This window comes from Scyliorhinus canicula, chromosome 10, assembly GCF_902713615.1.
Source record: "Scyliorhinus canicula chromosome 10, sScyCan1.1, whole genome shotgun sequence".
Taxonomy (NCBI): Eukaryota; Metazoa; Chordata; class Chondrichthyes; order Carcharhiniformes; family Scyliorhinidae; genus Scyliorhinus; species Scyliorhinus canicula.
In genome coordinates, this window is record NC_052155.1 from 96,947,859 (window position 1) to 96,964,287 (window position 16,429).

The window sequence follows — 16,429 nt, forward strand, 5'->3', positions numbered from 1 at the left end:
TGCAGGAATGATTCCGCAGTTTCAACTTATGTCACTATTCTGCTAAGTTTTAACGTCATCTCTGCCATCGTTATCATTAAACAATGGAAACCCTCTCCCCATGGGTCTACCATTTGACAGACCAGCCCATTTCCTCAACAGTTTATAGAGTCAAACAGGTGGATTTTCAAAATGGTTTTTCAAACATGCCTCTTTTTCCCAAAATGGTCACCTTATTATTTGTTCAGGTTCCAAAGTTATTAAAAAATGAGCGCTTCACATCTTTTCTGCTGCATTTAACATGCACTTCTGGCATTGTCATACATTTATTGCCTGGGTAGAAGCATTACATTTTCTGCCAGTTTGAAATTATCAATAGAAAACACGCTGGAATGTAGATAATTTTGCATCTTGATACAAATGTCTTGAATATAGCAAGATAAAGGAGCACCAAATATGTATTACATTGCATGTATTTTTGTTTGAAAGTATATTTAAAACAGTTTTTTAAAAATTGATGCTGCAGGTCACGTTAATCCTTTTTAAACTCGACCCTTGAAGTTATCCATGACGTTGAAAACACCAAAATAGCGTCCAAGAAGAATTCCAAGTTTCATGGGAAGCAGCTGTTACGAGAAAAAGACTTGTGACTACAATCAGATTTGTTTTGAGCAACAATCAATAAGAAATGTAAACATTTCAGTGACTAGCTTGCAATATGTTTATCGTAGCTATTATAATTAAAACAGTACAATATGTAAAATGATTGGGCATGATCATTTTTGCAAAATCGTCTTGTTGTTAATGGCAGTCAGTCTTAATTTAATATTAACTTTGACTATTAACCATGTTTGGAATAGGAGCCTAAAGATATAGGGCGCGATTCTCGGACCTCCCCACAGCAGTTTCTGGTGGCGGGAGGCGGCTGTTGGTGGCCGGGGCAGGATTCTTCTGGTGCTGTTGATATCAATGGGATTTCCCATAGAATCCACATCCTGCCGACGCAAATCCCGCGGAAGGGGTGTGCCATTGGCGGAGCTGAAGATCCCGTCAGTATGGACAATCAGAATTTCTCGCTCATTAGATTCTACCAACTCTGGTGATAGACCTAACTTTCTTAATGATTTTGACGAAATACAAATGCCAGCTTAGCTCAGTATAATAATAATCTATATTAGTGTCACAAGTAGGCTTACATTAACACTGCAATGAAGTTACTGTGAAAATTCCCTAGTTGCCACACTCTGGTGCCTGTTTGGATACACGGAGGGAGAATTCAGAATGTTCAATTTACCTAACAAGTACGACTTTCGGGACATGTGGGAGGAAACCGGAGCGCCCGGAGGAAACCCACGCATATGCGGGGAGAACGTGCAGACTTTGCACAGATGGTGACCCAAGCTGTGAATCGAACCAGGATCCCTAGCGCTGTGAAGCAATAGTGTTAACTACTGTGTACCGTGCCACCCTATGTGGCACTCTTTACAATCAAATGATCGTAGATTCAAATGTATATGTAAGACCCTTTCTCATAAGCTGGGCTGACAGCTGATTATGGCATTGAAATAATACTACATTGTCAGAGGTGTTGTCCCTTAGATGAGTTATCGAAGTTTGCTCAGCTGTTTAAGTGGATGTTAAGATCCATCCCATTTTTCAAAGAAAACAAAGTTTTTCAGGCATCCAGATTAACATTCCTGTGAAAGTCAAGTTAACTAGTCATTTGCCCAATTTCCTATTGTAGGATCTTATTACTCATAAAATTGTTGAGATTTGGCTATAACAGTCAAGAAAAGTCACAGTAATTTTTATGCAAAGCATGTTTATTTCAAATGTCTGAAAAAGAGTATAAAATCAATAAAAAGTTATGTTTTTAATAGCAGTCAAATATTCTCAGATGAAATAGTTATCCTATAGTTGCTACGAGTCATTCACCTACTGAGGATACACATTTTATAATGGACTGTGTGTAGAAGTGAGCTTCATTTCTCCAAAATCCTTTGGTTTTTTGTTAAAAAAACTTGAGCATTTCTAAGTCGTCAGTTTGGGAGTTTGAGCTTTATGTTTTGCAGTCTTTCAGTACATTTCAGGCAGATGACACTTGTGGTTAGTTTCGCTCCAATCTCATCCCATCCATTAGACGGATTTCCTACTTACTTGACTGCATTCCCATTAATCTGCTTACCACCCTACTTAGCTTCCTGGCTCTCATGCTCACCAATATTGTGAATTCTTCTAGTGTTCCACTCCCTTACAACATCATTAACACTCCTTCAAAAACCACCTTGAGCCTTCCAACTTGCAATAAACATTTCATAGAAGCACGAGGAATAGAAGCAGGGTTAGGTTCTTTGAGTCTTCACTGGCATTCGATAAGACATTGGCTGATGCGATCTTGGTTTCAACTTGCCTATTCCACATAATGCTCAACTCCCCTAGAATTCAAGAATGTTTCCACACCGGTCTTGAATTTATTTAATGACAGCCACCACAGCTCTCTGGGGCAGAGAATTCCAAAGGTTCTCTCCCTTCAGAGAACAAATTCCTCTGCATCACCATCATAAATGTTTCATCTCCAACCTTTATTTTCTCTCAAAGTCCATGAACACCAAATCCATGCTCAACTTCCCTGCAACTCCATTTTGATTCCTTTAATCAGTTTTTTGATGCTGTCACAATGCTGAAAGACATTAAGGTCACAACGGTATCTTCTGTGACCATAATACGTTATTGCTTCCCGTCTCCGCTGCAGTCTTTGACATGGTAAACTATATCATCTTCCTTCCATATTGTCCCGTCCTTTTTGTAGCCTGGTCAGTTCCACTCTTACCTATTCATTTTGGAGCATCTTTGCAATGGCTTCTCTTCCCGCCCAAATTACTTTCAGACTCTCAAAACATCGACCCTTAAATCACTCCATCTCGCTCTCATCTGCATGTTATGAATTGGTAGCCTCTCCACGACTGTTCTCAACATCTCCACTGTCTGCGTTATCACATTGCTTCCTTCATATCCATTTCATTAATGAGCTGTAATTGTCTCTAGTTAAGGATTGGAAGATCGTGCCATCATCTTTAGATCTTGCCACAAACCCCTTGCTATCAATTCTATTGCCCTCCCTAGTGAAACAGACCATTCAGAACTATGACTTCAGATTCAAATTTGAGGTGAACTTCTGATTCTAGACCCTCTCCATCACAAAGATTTTCTACTTCCACTTTAATAAGATCAGTCTCTACTCCAAGTTTGCTTTACCTATTTGTGAAACCTCATTCATGCCTCATTTACCTCTGGACTTACCTTTTCGAACACTGTCCATTGTTGTCTTGCGTACCCCAGCCTCCTTAGATTTGAGCTCATCCAAAATGCTTTGCCCATATCTTCCCCCACATCAAGAGGTGAATTTTATTTGTACGGTGTGGCACCAAAAACAGGTGGCACATCCACACAAGTAACATATGATGGGCTGGGGCTGGCTAATTAACAGCTTGAAGAACAGGACCAATTGATGAGTGGGCGTGGGCAACAAAGTACCAATGGTGGCATCACTGACTGAAAGGTTGGGGCTGGTGCCATCTGTAAAGGGCTGCTGGCTCTGCATACAGTGCTGCCCTATTGTCAAGAATTAATTGGGCAAAAAGCGCTAAAGACCCTTAATAGTTCAACTGAGGAATTGTCCACTCCTTTGGCTCAATTGAAAATCCATGAAGCAGGCCAGGACACTGCTGCCACCAAGGCAGAGGGAAGACAATGTGCGATCCCATGGTTTAGTGATGTCTCCTTGCAGGTTCTCCTCCAGACTGCAAAGGGAAGGCAGGTGGCCCTCTCACCAAGAGATGGTAAGATGGGACCTCCCACTTGAACAAGCAGTCAGCAACTGTGGGTTCAATGGGTTCACTCTTCCAACCTGGGCGCAGAGCCGCAAACAGGTCAGTGACCTCCTTTACGTCTGGCAGGTGAGTCCTTACCATACTATTTTTTGGAGCTTGCACATGGCAACATGGGATGGTGTGCGACATGGAGAGGGAGTGACTAGCCAGGCAGCATATATTTTCAGTTGCATGCCTGCAGATCAGAGACAGCATGCTGTCCCCACGATGCCCCTTCAGAGTGGATGCAAGGAGGAGGCATTCATGAACTCCCATCATAGACCAAAGGGCTCTCATCTGCATAAAGTGTGAGGTATCGCATGAAGACTCGCAAAAAGATATTCCTCATTCAGTTTGCAGGAGAAATACGGCCACAATATAAACAGTGGGCAAAGGTGGAGGCATCAAGATACTTCCGTTTTCATCTCAACTGAGGTGGTTGCCCTTGAACTGGCTGGCTCACAGTTGGGAGGAGTGGGGGAGGTGGGGGGTCAGCTCAATTGCCGATAGGAAAGCAGTGTCATCATAGAAGAATAATTTGCTTGGGTGCAGGGTAATCCTGGGCAACAAATGATTGATATGTGAACACTGCATCTATCATTGGACACAGAGCTCTACATCAGGTATGTTGAGGATGAGGAGATGTGAAGACCTTAACTCCTAAATGTTTGTATTCGCTCATGGTCTCAGCACTACTGAAGAATACTCAGCTCCAGAGAGTGGGGGTGAGCAGTTCACCTCCGAGGTGCAGGAGGGATCCTCAGAGGGTGCAGCATCATATCACTGTGTCCCAACACATATACTGCACATCGGTGGGTATTGTTTGTGATTAGATTCAGGGCAAAACTTGGTGAGTGCAGTACAGTCAGCCCAAGCAGACAGACAAGGTCACACAGACAGTTGGAGGACTGCAAGTGTTCATACCCAAACGGAGCCCAAGCATGATGAAGTGCTTCTGGACTCAGGAACATAGTATTTGCTGGACATGAAGCGAGAGCTGAAGAAACATTTGGCACAGAGGCTATGCACACTAATGCACAAATAATGACGGAGTCCCGTCCAAGCCTTGTTTCAGGTGCATATCTGCATGGCTTCCTCCAATGACCCTTATGACCCTACCTCCAGGATCAATGATGACAGAGGAGGATGTTTCATCTGTGCAGGAGACCCTCAGCATGCTAACCCTCCAGGCATCAGTCAGCCAGAGGATAAGATTTGGGTGCAGGAATAGGCCATTTGGCCCATAGTGTCTGCTCCACCATTCGATCGTGGCTGATATGCTCCTCATCTGTTACCTACAATGCTATAGACCAAGAGCTGGATGGCAAAATCAGCCAGAACATCTCCTCCCTAGAACACATGATCTAGGAGCAGGAGTCAGCAATTTAGCTTCCCGAGCCTAAACAACTTCAATGTGATCATGGTCGATACCATCCTGACTTCAACTCCACTGTCCTGCCTGCATTCCATAACCCTTCAACCCATCACCTATTAAAAATCTAAATCTTCCTTAAAATTACTCACTGTCCCTGCATCCACCACACTCTAGGGTAGCAAATTCCACAGATTCACAACCCTTTGGGAGAAGCAGTTTATCCTCAAATCTCTTTTAAATTTGCAATTCTGTAATCCTAAGCTTATGACCTCGCGTTTGGGGATATCCCACAAGAAGCACCTGCTCCACGTCTACTTTATCCATACATTTTAGCATCTTATATATCTCAATTGATCTCCCCTCATTCTTCTAAACTCTTGACTGTTCAATCTCTGCTCATATGACAAACCCGGCATCTCTGGAATCAAACTAATGAACCTCCTCTGAACTGCCTCCAATGCAACTACATCTTTCCTCAAATAAGGGGACTAAAACTGTGCACAATACTGCAGGTGCGGTCTCACCAATGCCTTGTATAGTTGCAACAACACTTCCTTACCTTTATACTCAATTCCTTTTGCTATAAATACCAACATTCCATTTGCTTTCCTTATTTTCTGATCATCTGCATGCTCGTTTTATGTGACTCATGGACTGGGACACCCAGATCCCTCTGCATCAGAGCACCCTGAAGTCTCTCCCCATTTAGATAATAAGTTGTCTTCCCATTTGTTTGACTAAAATGCATGACCTCACACTTATCCACGTTAAACTCCATCTGCCACATTTTGGCCCACTCTCCTAAGCTAGCTATATCCATTTGTAAGGTTCGTATTTCCTCACTGTAACTTACTGTCCCACCTATTTTTGTGTCATCTGCAAATTTGGCTATAGAACCTTCTATCCCTGTATCCAAGTCATTAATACAGATTGTAAATAGTTGGGACCCAAGGGCCGAACCCTGTGGCACCTCACTAGTTCCATCTTGCCATTCAGAAAAAGACCCATTTATCCCGACTCTCTGTCTCCTGTCTGTCAGCCAGTCTTCTATCCAAGCTAATAGGTTACCCCTAATCTCATGTGATCTCATCTTGCAAATTATCCTTTTGTGCAGCTCCTTATCAAATGCCTTCCGGAAGTCCAGATATACTACATCTACAGGATGATCCACTTTCCTTGTTACAAGGATGGTCAAGGTCATCCCAGGACATGGGCAACACAATCAGCTTACCTCCATCTCAGCTGCAAGTTCAGGGATTGCATCCCGTAGAAGCAAACACAAATGTGTTAAGAGCACCTTAATGTGCTTGGGGCTCAAGGATGTTTAGACCTGTCACATGTCAAACTTTGATATAATAGTGGCATTCATAAATGTAACTGCTATTATGGTTAGCAGCCCATATATGTTGTTCCTTCACCTCTGAAGCAAGGGGTTCCTCATCCTGTTCAGCATGCTCAGCAGCCTTCTGCACATCCTCATGCACGAGGAGTGGTAATTAATGATGTCCTAAATATTCAAAGCCTCCTCCATTTGCAACACCAGATTGTGGTAGCCTGCTGCATTCTGCACAATCTGTAGGACCCTCCTGGACAGACTGAATGATTCCACTAGATCAGTGGGACACACGAATATGGGCCTGGATTCTCCGATTGCTGACGCTGAAATTGCGTTCAGCGGTTGGCGGAGAATCCATTTTTATGCTGGAATTGGGGGCGGTGCCATTTTTGCGATGCTCCGCCCCCTCATAAACAGGGAGTACGCCGCATGCCGTGGGGACGGCCTCAGGATGTTACCCGAGGCCCCCTCCCCCCGATGCTCCGCCACCGGTGGGCCGAGTCCCTGACGACACGGGGCGTGTGTCCCTTCACTTTTCGGGGACCTCACGTGGCGTCAGTGGATTGTGTTGAACGCCGCCACAGCCAGGGGGGGGGGGGAGGCAAGAGTCGTTCCGCCGGCGGGGGGGGGGGGGGGGGGGGGTTACGGGGGGGCAGCTTCTGGCAGGCCGGGTCCGCGCCCAGCCACCAGCATGTTGTATGGCACGGTTGCTACAGGCTGCTGCCATGCACATGCGCGGCCACAGACCCAGCCATTCTGCATCCATATGGCAGGTAAAGACTTACGTGGTGTAGCTGCTAGTCCCCCACAAGGCGGAGCATTGGTGTGGGGGCACTGCTGACATTTTGGTCGTAAGACCAGACAGCCTATGATCTTTAGCAGCCTAATTGCTTGCTCAATGATCAGACGCATGAGCGGTATTATGCCACTGCCTTGTGAGCTTTCTTCTCAGGCATGAGTAACCATGCCTTCAATGGATAAGCATAGTTCCTGAGAACCTCTCTTTGAAGCATGTTGATGGAGGGGTGGAAACATTATAGCGGAGGGGTGGAAACATTGCAGCACCTGGGAATGCCTTACTAAGTAGGCACGAGAGCTGCTTCCCGGGAACAGGACACACATCTGACCGATATGGTTTCAGTGGTTGCAGTTCAGTTGGATATTGATGGAACAGAAGTCCTTCCCACTGATAAAGGCCATTGGCTAGTCCATGGAAACTTTAATGGCCGCAGGTGAACATAGAACAAAGAACAGTACATCACAGTACAGGCCCTTCGGCCCATGATGTTGTGCCGAACTCGTCTGAAACTAAGATCAAATCAACCTACTCCCAATCATTCTAGTGCACTACATATACCTATGCACAGTCAATGACACTCTATACCCAAGGGAATCCAGCAATGGTCCTGAAGCCAATGACTCTACCCGCCTGGATACCTGAATTGATGTGACAACTCATACTCGGGCCCTCTTGAACACACCATTGATGTACTGAATGGCCACAGTTTTGGAGATTCCACACATATTGCCAATGGATTCCTAAAGAGCTTTGGATGGCTGGGATTGGAGAGGCAAGGTGATATCTAGGGCCATTAGTGTTGGATGTCCATTGAACACCGTGGGTCTCATCTCGTCCTGAGCTTGCTGCATAGCAGTGATCACCTCCCTGAACAGCCTCTGTCCTGACTAACACTGCTGACCTGACAACTACAGTTGGAGGAGCAGTGCACAATAGAGGCCGGATGCTTTACTCCCCTCTGTACTCTTCTCCGGCATGCGCATTCAGATGCTGGCCTTCTGTTGCTGCTGTGGAGCCATCAGTGCCAGATTCAACATACATCATCTTTCCTCCTCTATGCAAGGTTGGGTTGAAGACTGAGTGGATCAGTTCCATGTCAGGTTGTCTTTTCCCTCCCTTGCAGACCATCTCCCCAACTTTCCCCTTGCTACTCCTTTGGGGACAAGTGTCACTGATGCTCAGTGTCCCTTGTAGGTTAGCAAGCATAGGGATGAAAGGTGAACAAATGTGATGTCAGTTAGGCCAAAAGGAATAACTCAGGTAACTTCTGATCAATCAGCCTAACTTTGAGAATGGGTAGGCTTCACAAAAACCATAATACATAAGGACATTAAAATTGATGGAAGAGGTGATGGGAAAAATACGTTTAGAAATTATAACTTTATAGCGCGAGAGTCGGAAATGTGGGAACACCATAAAACTGGGGTTCCAACCTGTGGGATACAACTCCAAATGAGGTCACAGACATCATGTTTCCCCAACGGAGGTCACAGGGGCCATATTTAGCATTGTGAGCTGTCCCTCCTCCAAGGCAACTGTGGAGAGGGACTGCACAGTCTGGAGGCCCTGGCAGGATAGCCCTGGAATCACTTGACTGATGCTGTCAAACAGCAAGGGGCAGGCAGTGAGCTGGGCACTGTTCAACATTAGAATCTACTTTTAAAGGCGAGAGTCAAGCCAAGCTTCACAGCAATTCACCTGCTCCCAGCACATTAGAGCATGTAATGACTGAGTTTGAGAAAATTACACTGCTGAAAGTTATAGGAGGAGCTGAATACAGAGAGTGAAAGGCTGGGAGCAAACAAAATATGTCTACTCTTTACACAAACATTGGTATTCTGCTAAAGCTGGTTTCAGCCAGGAATTGATGTAGAAACAAAAGAGGATTTTTAAATCAGCTGCAAAGAACTTGCAGCAGTTGGAATGCACAGTGATGTGGAATCTATGGGAATTCAAAGCAGAGAGTACAAACTTGAGTCATCCGAGGAGTGAGTACAAAGTAAAACAGGTGTTGAACAACTTTCGCTCAAGAAATATTCAGACTATGGGTCTGCAGTTACACACACGTCACTGGTGTATTTGACGGACTGGATGATCAGTTCAAAAGTGTGTTGATGAGGTAAAAATCAGACTGACAGCTCTTTTACAGATCAATTGTAAAAATCAGACTGACAGCTCTTTTACAGATCAATTGTAAAAACCAGACTGACAGCTCTTTTACAGATCATTTGTCAACCAGCTGGGATAACGAGTACCAGCAGGCGTCCCAAAAGAGGTGTTGAACATGGATCCAGCTGTTGCTGGAACATTTCATGTGACTTCCAGCCAGATGTCTAAGGCAAGCATTATCCCAAAAGCTTCACACCACCCATTACAACCTGCACATCACAGTTGTTCCGTCTACTCGAGAGCACTTTGACACAGCCTTACATTACAGAGCAAGGCAGCCGTTTTTCACCAGAGGAAATACTGGAGTAGAGCTGTGAGTACATAATTAGTGTAACAACACAAAACAAATATTGACTATGTTGCTCCTCTTTAGTGGTGGGATTTTTAATTTGGTGGAGCCATGGAAAGGTAATCAATGCTGGGAGGGGCAGTGCGTGTTGTTTCTGATTGCGCATTGTAAAGAGGGGTCTCGTTCACTTTATCTGGGTCTTCAAATAATGCAGGGACTTTGGTTTGCTGCAAAATGATCTGGATTTTGACCTGGTAAGGATGGTGAAATTGTCAACATTCAGTATCATTACTCCTCAGAAACTGACATTGACTTCAGGAGTCCACATTCCTGTAGTTAAGCAGGAAAATCCAGAAGTAGCCAGTGATTCTATGCTTCTCCAGGAGGGGGTTGTTGAAGCACCTACCAGAATACATTTCGAAAAGTCATGGAGCTGACGAAAGCTTCCATTCTGAATGTTTTTAGTCACTCTGTAGAAACCTTGAATAAGTTACACCCTGTTGAATGACGTGTAACTAGTTTTTAAAAATAGAACACTAAGTTCCTATTTACTGCTAAATATCCCCACTGGCCCAGACTGAGCAATTTTACATTTGTTGAACGTCGAGAATCTCTATGATAAAAAAAATCCACATCTTTTAACATTTTTTAATGTTTATGAGAATGTACTTTCTGGCTTAATTCCATGTGAACGTCCCAATCATTTATTTAATTATGTGTAAAACCTAATTAAAAGTGAAAGGTTCAGTGGTTTTACTTCCTAGCCTTCTGTCGCATTCAAATTGACAGCAGAAAAGGGGAAATTCACAGAGCAGAGATTGCTACATCTTTGTAGATAACTTTCTTCAAGGTTAGCAGCAAGTCTTGTTGCTTTGTTTCTGACTCTGAAATCCAACTCATTAAATGCATCTTATTCCCCAGATAATACTCATCAACATACAGAAAAATACCTCTGTGGGTAGGATATGTAGGATATTTCCTGTTCATGTATTGGTTTGATGCTTCCAGCCCGATTGCCTGCTCAAGTTCCCAGTATTCTGCACTGGATGTTTGGAAAGCCCTCAGCTACTAAAAGTTCTGTGTTGCTTCCAGCTACCAGCCCAGTTTCATTGTTCAGGATTGAATCTAGCATTGTGTATGTTAGATATGTAACATGGCAATTAAAGAAACAATTATTGATGCATTCTCACCAGATTTTTATCACATCCCAATCTACCCAAGGATAGCGCAAATCTCCCCTAGACCTAATAGCCCAAAGGGGGTAAAAAGCAGCTTCAACATTTCAGATGTTTGTTTATTCTGTAGCATAGCATTTAGTTTCAGAATTGAAATAATGTAAAACCATCTGCCATGAATGTGGAATTCTGATTTTCCTTATGTTTAAATTTTCAATGCAAATTTAATCTGGAAGATGTAGAATTGTAAACCATTTGACTCATTGACCTCTCAGGTCAGAAGGGGGCAAGCTAGCATAGGATTAGATGGTGTTTTGTTCCAATCAAACTCCTCAGATAATGAAGCCATCCATGCCTGCGTACAGTAGGAACTGGGCAACATTCAGGTTTGGGCTGATAAATGACAGGTAACATTAGTTGTGCCACAAAAGTGCCAGACAGTGACTATCTCCAATAAGGTGCTAACCACCTCTTGATACTGTTACCATCACTGAATTTGCCTACCGTAAGCATACTGGCAATCACCATTCACCAGAAGTTTAACTGCCAGTCACATAAATACTGTGGTAACAAGAGCAGGTCAGGAACGGAGTACTCTGCAGTGAATACCTCACCTCCTGTCTCCCCAAAGCTTTTCACCACCTACAATGGAATACTTTTCATTTAAATGGATGACTGCAACTTCAAGTACACTCAAGAAGCTGGACACCATACAGGACAAAGCACCCTGGTTAATTGGCAGCCCATCTACCACGTTAAACATTGACTCCATCCTCCAACGTGCATCAGGACTGAAGAATGTAGCACCTACCTATGGACTATAGCACTTGCCTAAACTACTTCAATGGCACCTGCTGAACCCATGCCTGACCTATGCTACTTAGAAAATTAAGAGCAGCAGATGCAAGGGAGTACCATCACCTGCAAGTTCCAAAGCATGTCACATACAAACCTGGTTTGAAAATATTTCCTCACAGCTTCTTCACTGATCGGTCAAAATCTTGGAATTCCATTCCTTGCAGCACTGTGCAAGTACCCCAAATATATGGACTGCAGCAGTTCTGCGAAACAGATCATCACCACCACCTTCTCAAGGGCAATCAAGTGGTCAGCAATAAATGCTGTCTTGCATCACGTGAAGGAATTTAAAACATAATTCTTTGTTGCTTTGTTATTATATTTGAAAACTGTTAGCGATACTTTTGTTTTCTTATACCAAGGAACCATTTTTGCCTCGTGGAAGTGTACGAGAGTGATGAAAGTGAGCTTTTAATCCCTGTCCATGAAATAAAAGAAATGGCCTAATGGCCATACTTTGTTTTTGGTCACAAAAGAATGCCTTGGAATAATTCAGTCATTTCATATGCACACTCTCTCAAAAAACAGACATGTGCATTCACAATAAGTTCATTCTCCACTTCATTCCATCTTCATTGCTTTTTGCATCATGTGGGCAACTACAACATGAAGCCATTTCCTATTATTGGTCGGGTTTTTACTGTATTCAGTAGTGCACAAATACATTATTCAATCATTAGTTCTCTGCCATACAAGAACATAGATGCTGGGAGTTCTGGAACATAGTATCCCTACAGTGCAGAAAGAGGCCATTGAGTCTGTACTGACCCTTGGAAAGAGTACTCTACCTCGGCCCATGCCCCCACCCTATCCCCTTAACACAGTAACCCTACCTAACCCTTGTGACACTAAGGGACAATTCAGCATAGCCAATCCACCTAACCTGCACATCTTTGGACTGTGGGAGGAAACAGGAGCACCCAGAGGAAACCAACGCAGACACGGGGAGAAAATGCGAACTCGATTCAGACAGTTGACCGAGACTGGAATTGAACTCGGGTTCCTGGCACTGTGAAGCACTGTGCTACCGTGCCACACATGAAGAATCTTCATGAAGAAAAAATGTCATAAAAAGCAGTTGTAATAATGGAGATTTATCATATTCAACAATTATGACTGCTTACAAGACCATATAAAAATGAATTGCAGAACTACTGCATCATAGACGGAGATAAGCTGTACTTACTTTTGAATAGCATGGAAAAAATATAAGCAGCGTGGCATCACAAGAAGCACTTGTTCCTGTAAAATGGCATTCACAATCTTTTTGGTAGCATAGTTTGGATCTAAAATGGGAATAAGGTGTGGCCACCTGTATAGAAATTGAGTATAAATTATGAGGTGAATGCCTGAGTTCGATTGTTCACAATTTGTCCATCAAAAGAGTAGCATGCATGTTTTCAAGAGTAAACTAAAGTTCCCAACCACCCAAAGATATTTTGAGAAATCCTGCAAAAAAATACATACTAAAAAAAAACACAGGGTTTCTTCAAAGTTGTTCACAAGTGACAAATTAAGTTCTTTACCCGTCAGTCTGGCCTCAATAACACTCGAGAGGGATTTGTAGGTATAGTATTATTTATTTTTAACAACTTGCAAGGCTGACCCGCTCTATAGAGATTCAGAACACATACAGTCTCCTGAAGCCCCCAGAAACGTGTGAAGTCAGAGACAAAGAGATTTCTGCACATATCATTCAAATGGCATCAAGTTTCACATACAAGATTCCCATAGGTCATCCTATACACCTCCTGACCTGGCCATATATCCTGATTGGCTCACTTCGCATTCCTCAACCAAGCATGCTTTTCACCACCCTCTGCACGAGGCTCCCTTCCCCCCTCCTAGCCATGCTTAGCTGAATCCCTTTGTTCTTTGTCTGTGAACTCACTACCATCGGCTCTATCATCTACATTATTCTAACTAATAATCCTATTTTAAATAACATTCGTTTGTTCAATTCCTCATAAGGATCTCCCTGCAGTTGGACAAGTTTCTTTGCCGGTGACAGCCATCAGCTGCAGCTAAACAAAGTAATATATCTGTGATACTTGGGGATTGTTGGGGGGGGGGGGGGGAAGAGGGGAAAAAGGAGAGAGAGGGAGAGAGGGAGAGGGAGCACTGACTGGTGGTGATTTAACCTGAGGATTATCAAACTTCAGGCGAGGGGAGAGGTTGAGAAGGCAGTCCTTCATGAATAATCTCAGCCGATACGGGAATAAGTGCAATAAAGGCTTCTTGGTGGGGTTTGATGCCCGCCTCTGAATCACAAGATGCTGGGTTCATGTCCCAAAACCAGGACTTGAGCTAAAAAAAAAAAATCAAGGCTGGCGCTCCATGCAACAATGAGTTCATTGTGCAAGATGCTGCGTTTCAATTAGCATCTTAAATCGGGACCCTCTCTGCCTGCTCAGGTGGATTTGGAAGATCTAAGGCACTATTTTGAAGAAGGGCAGGTGGGTTATCCCCAGTGTTCTGGCTATCCCTCAATCAACATACATATTAAAAAAAAACAGATTATCTGGCTATCACATTGCTGTTTGAGAGAGTTAGCTGAGCGCAGATTAGTTGCCATAATTCCCATATTACAATAGTGACTATAGGCATGATCAAATGCTCTAGTCTTGCCTGACTCGGTGATGTGTGAGGCTGTTAAATCATTTGCAAGATGTATGACGCTCGGAACACCTCGTGAGAACTAACAATATCTTGCGAGACACCACGCTCTGAATCTCCCCTCGCTGCGTGAGAGCCAGATTTAAGTGAGCCATTAGGCTTATTGAAATATGTCGATGCCAGATTCAAGGCCTAGGAATGAATAGCAGCACCTGGGAGACCTCGTCATGGCTCAGTTTAGCACGGGTCTACACAAATGTGGGCCGGGTGTAACGGTACATGTGGGGGGAGGGGCATCTCCCAGGCCGTTGGAGGCCCCCGGGTGGTCAGGCTCCAGGCAGGGTGATACACTGGCACTCCCGCTGCCACCTGGGCACTTTGACACTGCCAGCCAGCAACTCAGCTGAGTTTGTCAGTGCAGGAAATGAGGTAAGTGCTACCTCGGTGGGGCATTCCCAACTGGGTCCCATTTGATAGCGGGATCGTTCTTGGTGCTACTATTCACGCCCAAAACAGGACTCTTTTTATTGTGCGTTAAATTGCACCCTATACTTCGAAACAGAGGTGACAAATTTGACAATGCTATCATGCCACCAGTAGAGGAAAGCAAAACTCTTCCTGCCAGCCTTCAAGAGGGAGCTGGACTACTTGCTAACTGCTGCATAGATTTATAGTAAACAAATTGAGATCTTCTGGATTGTTTTGATGACTTGAGGGAGCCAAAGAGGAATTTTACAGATTTTTTTATCTTCTTCGCTCCAGAGCTTTTCTGCTTGTTTGCCTCTCTGGAGGTAGTTAGGACGTGTTTAGTCATAGTCCCCAGGCATTACGAATGTCAACAGGCTTGACGGATCAGCTGATCCTTTCCCGTCTGTAATTTTCATATTTTAATTGTTGAGTAACATTTTTAGGTTTTGTGCATTTAAAGCTAAAAATATTTTTGGAATTGATTTGTCTTCTGCCTTTAGTATTGTGTCGTGACCTTCAGGTTAATTCACCACCTATCAGCTCTCTCTCAAAAGGGGAGAGCAGCCTATGATCTTCAGGGACTAGGGAACTCTCACTATGGAACCCTCATTTAAAGAAAAAACAATTACTTCATGATCTTGACCCTCATAATCTATTTATTTTTCTGCACTCATTTCAATCATTTAAATGTGTAATTTTGAACAATGCAACCTTTTAAAAAAAAAAAAATCCATCGCCCCAGTCTGACTCCCTTTATTGCTGACATTTGTTTCCCACCTCCTCTGCTACACTTTCTACCTAATGGGATTTTCTCTTGGTACGTCTCTTTGCCTTGTACATTTAGAATGATCCCATGCACTGGGAGCCAACATACTTTCACTTGGTACAATTCAGATTCATGAACTGGACTGATAAATTTTCACTCCAAAGACTACCGATGAGAATGCCACAACACTAACATTTCAAGATTTCAAGTTTTAAATATCACATTCAACCAAGCTTGCGTGATTAAAGTTGAAAATAACGATGACAAATTTATTGAATCAACATGTCTACCTACTTGGTTTTGCAGCCATCAAACATGCCAGTGTTTATGAAGTATGGGCAAACAATCGTCGTCTTGATGCCATTTTTCCCTGAAATCAGCAATTCTAGTGCAACAGACTCAGCAAAGCCAATTGCTGCAAACTTGCTTGAACAATAATCTGTAAATGATGAAATACACTCATTATTCACCAAACATACATTGGAATTAGTATTAGAAACAAAGGACAGTTTAAAGAAATTCAAAACGGATTAGCATCCAGTTTCAATGAGTGAATTTGTCCACTATAAATCCGCATAAAATATGACTGCTTCATACATGCGCACTTTTATTCTTTACTCCCTTCCTATTTGTTTCCTCGAGTTTAATACTTTAGAGATAAACCTGGTGATGATTATAGTAACCTCATATTATGAGAAGTTGTTGCACAGAATTATTCATTTTATGTTCT

The 16,429-nt window shown here is 43.3% G+C and overlaps 1 protein-coding gene across 2 annotated transcripts in view; it reads right to left on the minus strand.

Moving 5' to 3' along the window:
- Nucleotides 1-262: 262 nt before the first annotated feature.
- The window catches only part of sdr16c5b (short chain dehydrogenase/reductase family 16C, member 5b), a 39,157-nt gene continuing 22,990 nt past the window's right edge, over nt 263-16,429 (minus strand). Inside the window, exons 4-7 of one of the 2 annotated variants that reach the window (XM_038809399.1) lie at nt 15,994-16,138; nt 13,036-13,161; nt 12,697; nt 263-605 (exon numbers count right to left, since the gene is read on the minus strand). In XM_038809399.1, the coding sequence (XP_038665327.1) occupies nt 522-605; nt 12,697; nt 13,036-13,161; nt 15,994-16,138 (356 nt within the window). In that variant the 3' untranslated portion in view covers nt 263-521. The remainder of the gene's footprint in view (nt 606-12,696; nt 12,698-13,035; nt 13,162-15,993; nt 16,139-16,429) is intronic. The other variant, XM_038809398.1, reaches the window with a different exon arrangement.